The sequence below is a fragment of the Phaseolus vulgaris genome, chromosome 3 (genome assembly GCF_051622355.1).
Source record: "Phaseolus vulgaris cultivar YP4 chromosome 3, ASM5162235v1, whole genome shotgun sequence".
Taxonomy (NCBI): Eukaryota; Viridiplantae; Streptophyta; class Magnoliopsida; order Fabales; family Fabaceae; genus Phaseolus; species Phaseolus vulgaris.
In genome coordinates this window covers 45,917,576-45,924,048 of record NC_143500.1, presented here as the reverse complement: position 1 = coordinate 45,924,048, position 6,473 = coordinate 45,917,576, and the positions used below count along the sequence as shown (strand labels likewise).

At 33.8% G+C, this 6,473-nt stretch overlaps 1 protein-coding gene across 1 annotated transcript; it reads right to left on the bottom strand.

Annotated features, from left to right (window-relative positions):
- Nucleotides 1-1,527: 1,527 nt before the first annotated feature.
- BETA-VPE (beta vacuolar processing enzyme) lies at nt 1,528-5,934 on the bottom strand. The gene is made up of 9 exons (XM_068608934.1): nt 5,351-5,934; nt 5,107-5,271; nt 3,629-3,785; nt 3,299-3,384; nt 3,009-3,208; nt 2,787-2,835; nt 2,486-2,695; nt 2,126-2,332; nt 1,528-1,866 (listed from the first exon to the last, which is right to left on the bottom strand). Exons 1-9 carry the CDS (start codon nt 5,573-5,575, stop codon nt 1,684-1,686), a joined length of 1,482 nt encoding a protein of 493 aa, XP_068465035.1. The 5' UTR covers nt 5,576-5,934; the 3' UTR covers nt 1,528-1,683.
- Nucleotides 5,935-6,473: the final 539 nt, after the last annotated feature.

Below are 6,473 nucleotides of genomic sequence, written 5' to 3'. Positions count from 1 at the left end.
AATTTAAAGAATACTCTGTTTATCTGAAATAACTGAATTTAAATAACACTTGATTTTAACAGAATTAGTTGAGTCTAAATAATACTTGTTTTCTCTTGTAGTGATAGTTTGCTAGTGAACTTGATGGTGTTCATCAATAAGTACATGTAGTAATATAGGTTATCAAATAAATCAATATAAAATATTTGGTGTAAATCTCTCTTAATTTTTATTTTTCTATATTACATGTTATAAATATGTAATTAATTTAAGAAGAGAAGTTATACAAAGTAATTTAAAAAATATGTTAGACACTGTATATGTAAGTTTGAAGTTGCACCTAACAATTTTTCACAAAAACAATTATTAAGAAAACTTATTTGACAGTGCGCTTTTTAGTATAAATGTCTCAATAGAAGCTCTGAAATTTTTAGAAATGTTAAATATAACTCTCCCCTTATTGTGTATTTCCCCTGTTTTTCTATAAGAAGAAATTTATGAGGTTTTATCATCAAAGGCCAAGAAAACAAAGTATACTTCTTAAAAAAAGAGGTTTAATGCTTCAAGCAAGTCGCATGAGTGTGATATTAGAGAATAAATTATCATTTATTTCACTTGAGTATGTAAAGCTACGCTTTATGTGCTTTATGTTAAGCATATTGGTGTTTGATGATCTTTTGGTTACTGGAAGCTAAGTAAGCAAGAAATGAAAGATTTATTTGAAATGACCTTGGTCTTATGACTTATTTTTTTAAGCATGGAAATCACTCAAAAAAAGAATGAGATCTTTATTTGTTAGAAAAATATGCAAAAAGAAATTCTCAAAATTTCAACTTGATAAGTGCAAAAGAAGAACCCTCCTATGAATCAAAAGGAGAAGTTCGTCTAGAAAGATAGTGTTGCTGAAGTTGATTTTAGAAGCTTGATTGAGTGTTTAATGTACATATTTTCAGTAAACTTGTTCTCTTCATACACTGTGTCAGTAAATTGCAGTTGAAGGCAACAAGAAAATTGTAAGATACATCAAAATTACAGTCAATTATGAAGTCAAGGACTGCAAGGTATTTCTGAGGTACAAGAATTCAAATTAATTAGCTTTTCTGATGCCAAGTAGCTTACATGATATGAAAAGTATGTCAGAGTACTGTTTCAGTATGGCTTCAAGTGTTTTTTTCTTGGTGATCAGAATAAGCAGAATTCGAAGCTGCAACTATAACTGTAAATCAAGTTAAGAAATATTTTTAACTGATTTGGGACTGAGGCAAGAGCAAAGCATAAAGATGTTTGTTGATAATCAATCTGCGATTTCAATCTCAAACTGTGATTCATGGAAAGACCAAGTTGCAGATATACTTAGAAAAATCATTCTGTTTGAACTTCTGAGGAAGAAGTCTGCAAGACAAGGAGGAGCATTGAAAGAAAGAGTGCCAAGATTAAATAAGTTAAACATATGTTGTTTTAATTTCATGAAAGGATAGCAACAGATCAGACCAAGAACTAAGATAAGAAAGATGCCCTGGATTTGAAGGAATGGAGTGGACCAAGAAATTAGAGCACGAAATACACTAACTAATATTGTTACTCATTTTATGTAAAGGGTATTATTACACTTATATACACAGCAGAAACCAGTAGTGAGAATGCAATTCATAGTATTACATTATCAACCGGGCTTTTTTAAGGCTTTGTGTATACAGCCCAAAATCAAGCACTGTATCCCGTGTTTGATGGATGTAATAGGCCAGCATGATAGCCACCACAGGCTGCCACACATGCCTTCTCCATGGAGGTCTCAGAAACGCCACTGTTGCATATGTTGGCGAATGCTCGCATGTGTTTCATTCCATACTGAGTCAGAGACCCACAGTGAGTTTCATACACCCGGACCTGCAACCCCAAGTTGTGTATCAGTAATCAGCTAATAATAATAATATTTAAAGATGTTTCCCTTTTGTGGAATATGTACATCAATCCAATTTTTAGACAGAATTGGTCCAATCCCTCTTCTCATAGATTTTGGTGAGTCATGTGCATGGATCTCACCATGTGTGGAAGAAATGACAGAGGAAAATTTATTTAAGGAAAAAAAATACAAAATGTGCAATGAATGTTAGCAGAAAAAAGAAGATTTAGTTATTTTGTTTACCATTGATTTTAAGCATGTCCAGTCATCAACAAGGGGAAGACCAGTAGTCCTCACGGATCGTAGGACAGAAGAAGCTTTTTCTGGTCCATACAACAAAACTCCAATCAATTCCACGCTACCATCTAAGTGTTTCCTATGCTTCACTATCTCCTCAATCTGTTTGAGGATGTCTGTCTTCTTTTCTGGCAGATGGTTTGATCTCTGATACTGTTGAAACAAAACCAATTTTGTGAATAGATGTTATTACCATTGTAATAGTATTTGAGCAATAAATTTGATTACTTGAAAGTGAGGATGTAGAGAAATTTATAAAGGGTGAAGTAGATGCGATGACTTGATTTGAGGGGAAAATAGGCATACCATTTGCCACATGAATAAAAGTTCTGCATCTCTCTGGTTAACAACTTCCATTTTAGATTTCAGTCTGCCATTGTGTGGAGGGAAGTTCACAGTGGCAGGATCAAAACCGTGGTATAAATAAAGCTTTTCAGCTGTCATGTTGGCATCACCATATTGCATCACGTGTGAACCCATCGCATAAGCTTCAAAATTTGAAGTCCGTTGTTTTACCTGCACAAGAAAAACTATGTTTTCTGTTTTTGTTTTCCCCAATGCTAATATTGAAAATACACAGCATTGCAATTCATTCAAATTTTCTTACCGATTGGTATTGTTGTTCGACCGATTCCTTTTTCAGATTGTGACTCTCACTGAAAATTTAAGTGGAAGTCAGTTTGGCCATTCAAACAGAGCGAAAGTTAATGTTTAGGGTGTCACTAAAAGACTTCAAATTCTGGCAATTACAATGTAATTTCAATGTCATCAAAGCTTTTTTTATGTTTATGATGGGTTGAACTTGAACACAAGAAAAATGTAGTTATACCTGTCTTCCATCCAAGCAACACTGTACAAATCCCCTAGGCATGTGATGTATTCTGGAGGAGGAGGAGGATACATTCCAGGACAATAAGTTCCCCAACTATTCTCTTGGGCATTCGATGCAGTTGTGACATAAATATTCAAATCCTTGGGCATTATACCCTCAAAAATGCTCCCACTTTCACATGCTTCCACGTATATTACCTACATCACCACATCGTAACTTCTTCATGACTTTATTAAAGTTATTGGCATCATTTCCAGTCATCATATACTTAAGAAATCACTTTTTACCATCTCCTTGTAGCCTCCAGATGCATGCTTCTTCTTCAAGACATCAATAAAATCCATAGCATAAAGGTAGGGCATGTTTGGCATCCCTACAATCAAATAAGAAATCACCAAGCTATAATGATGTCTTTACCTAATATAAACATAGTTCTGGTTTGATCAGTTTTTCACCCTTACATACAACTGTGTTCAAATATTATATACCTCAATGAATGAAGTCTGAAGGTTCATAAATAGAAACAACGAAAGAAAAAAGTCTTTAGGATCAGAATTTTTTATTTCAACCTTTGGACTAAACAACTGGAAAAAAAAGAAGTTAAAAGCTTAACTCACCAAGAACTCCTGGACCCCCATGATCAGAGTAGTATACAAATATTCTATCCTCTGGTTTGCTATTAATCACCTTGCCACTTCCTCCCTTCACTTTACTCTTGTCCCCAAGAAGAACGGCGAAGAAGTTACGGGACGTCACACTCTCACCAGTGTAATCCTAAAATAAAATTAAAAATCACATCCCATCAAAGTGTCAAATTCAACGAACAGAGCAGCACAAAATAAGCAATTTTCTAATACTATAGGTAAAAAATCCTTTTCTATTTACAAAAAAAAACAATAACAACAGGTAACAATTCGTTTTCTAATTGTCACTGTAATGACTAATTTGTTTCGACAATAGAGCAAGTAACTTATGAATTGACCATTAAAATATTAATATTTGAAAAATATCATCAACACGGAGCGAAAAACTTTACACATCTAATGTCTATCAACAACAACCCGAAAAACTTTACACATCTAATGTCTATCAACAACCCAATGATTGCGTTTACCAGTGTTCTAATTTACTCCACCACGATCGATAGCCAAGCACCCCAATTGTTCTAATTAAATCAATTGTCGCCAGCAACAAAAGTTTCAAAGGGAGTTTTATTTTTTTTTATCTTAAACAAAAAATTTACTCCCGAGTCAAATGGAAATTTTCTTCAACTGATTTCTCATCAATTAAAATATAAAATATAATGTCATTGTAATTCTCATAAACATGAATTTCTTATTAAAGAAAGTTTCTTATAAAAAAAAATATTCATCAATTTTAAAGCATTTTCTTATAAAAAAAAGTTTACGATTTCTTTTCACCCAAATAACATCTTTATTAAAAAAGTATACATAGAAAAAAAATCATTACATTGATCAAAGAAAAAAAATATATATTGACAACTTATTAAAATTTTAAAATTTCAATGAAATGAAAAAAAATACTTTTTTTTATATCATAAATTAGAGGTTATAATGATCGACTATCAACGTAGCTTTCCATCAAAGAGACTTTCAACTTACATGCTCCATCGCACAATCAGACCATGACGTAAGTGTTAAATCCTTTTTTGGGTAGTTTAATTTTTGGTCCAAACTTGTAGGTGAGAAGTTAATGTTAATATAGTAATACTGTAATTCAAAGACGTAAAAAATTGCTTAATTGATAAGCGCGTTTTTCTTTGAAATACATAAGTACTGCAATTCTGCAGACACGTTGCAGCCCTTTACATTAAAAAAGAAAGGTGGAAAAGAAGGTTTGCCATTTGGAAACAGTGTATAAGATGGAAAAGCTTTGGCAGTTGTTGAGTAATTGAGAAGACGTTAAAGCTAAAAAAATGCAAAAAGCTACAGAGACGGTGGTTTAGAATTAAGGATTGAGTTGGCAGGAGAATTAATTAAGCATGAACACAGGTAATCCCAGTTAAAGTAGTAAAATAATAAAATATGTTAGCTTAAATGATACGTTAGAAGATGAAGCAGAGAGAAAAGATGACCTTAGGAACCCCAGCATAGACATCAGGACCCTGAGGGTTGTTGATGATGACTCCAGGCCTGGGATTCAACTCGTGGGTGGCTATGTCGTCGTACATAAACACCACAATGTTCTCTTCTTTCACTCCACCTTTTATCAGCAACTGGTACGCATGGCACACATCTGCCTGTACTTCATCACACCATCCATTAAAACACACCAACTCACAAACTAATTTGCTGATTTTACAAACCAAATCAACTCACTTGGTGTCTGTAGTTTCCATAGCCGTTTGAACCGGCCACCAGAACAGCCCATCGCGTTCCCACTTCATCCGACTCTGCATCCACCTCTTGTGTGGGTAGCTTTATGACCGAGTCCTGCTCCTTCCCGTTTGTACCCTGAATTCTCATCACCATGACCAGCATCCACCACCAAAATGCGACGCTGCACCAGGTGGGTTTGTTTAGAAGAGAGCGGTGAACGGCCATGTCACTGAAACGAAAGGCGTAACAGTTGCAAGAAGAAGAGTGGGAAGCAGAGGAGTGAGGAGGAGAAGGTTTATAGGGGATTGAGGAGGTTAAAGACAAAATGACATGCAAATTTAGAAGGTGACACGTTATGGGTTGAGGGTGCGTGTCTTGTTGGACTGCCCCTGCCAAAAATGGTGTGAATTTGGACGCAGGGGCATAAGCCTCGCTGACTCTCTCTCTGCTCTCCTTTTCCGGGAAAACGTGCACTTTCTTTCAGAGCGTGGTGGCTCTCTCTCTCTCTCTTGCGGCTCAAATATTTATGTCCAATTGGTTAACCTCGGTTTCCACAATTAACATTATTATACCAATATATGTTGGATTTTTGATAGCGAACTATTCCCATTCATATAACAATCCTATCTTCTTGAGACTCTAATTTTTCCACATACTCTCGATTCTAATAATATTTTTTTTTCAAATTTTATTTATTTTTATTACTTCAATATAATATTATATTATTTAAAAGGATGGTAAAGTAGAAGTCCGTCCTCTTTCAATAATCATGTGGATATATATTGGTTTTTCTAAAAGGCTGTTTATTGATCTTTCTTATTCTATTTTAGTTCTTTTAATTTAGTATTTTTGTTTGTTTTAAATTGTTTTTTAAGTATTTAATAAAAATTAAAATGTAACCCACCGCCAAAAAGTAATGAATGTTAAGAATGTCAATTATATTAAAAAGAAGGGTAAAATATACCTTCTGTAATATTATAATAGTTATGTTTTTGCGTTCTTAACCAAATAAAAGTATTTCTCGTAATACCCTTAATGAATTGTCTTAACGAAAACGTTGTTAGGGTAGAACTTATTTTTAGTATTACACGGTATAATTATTATATATGCTTTTTAGAAGATA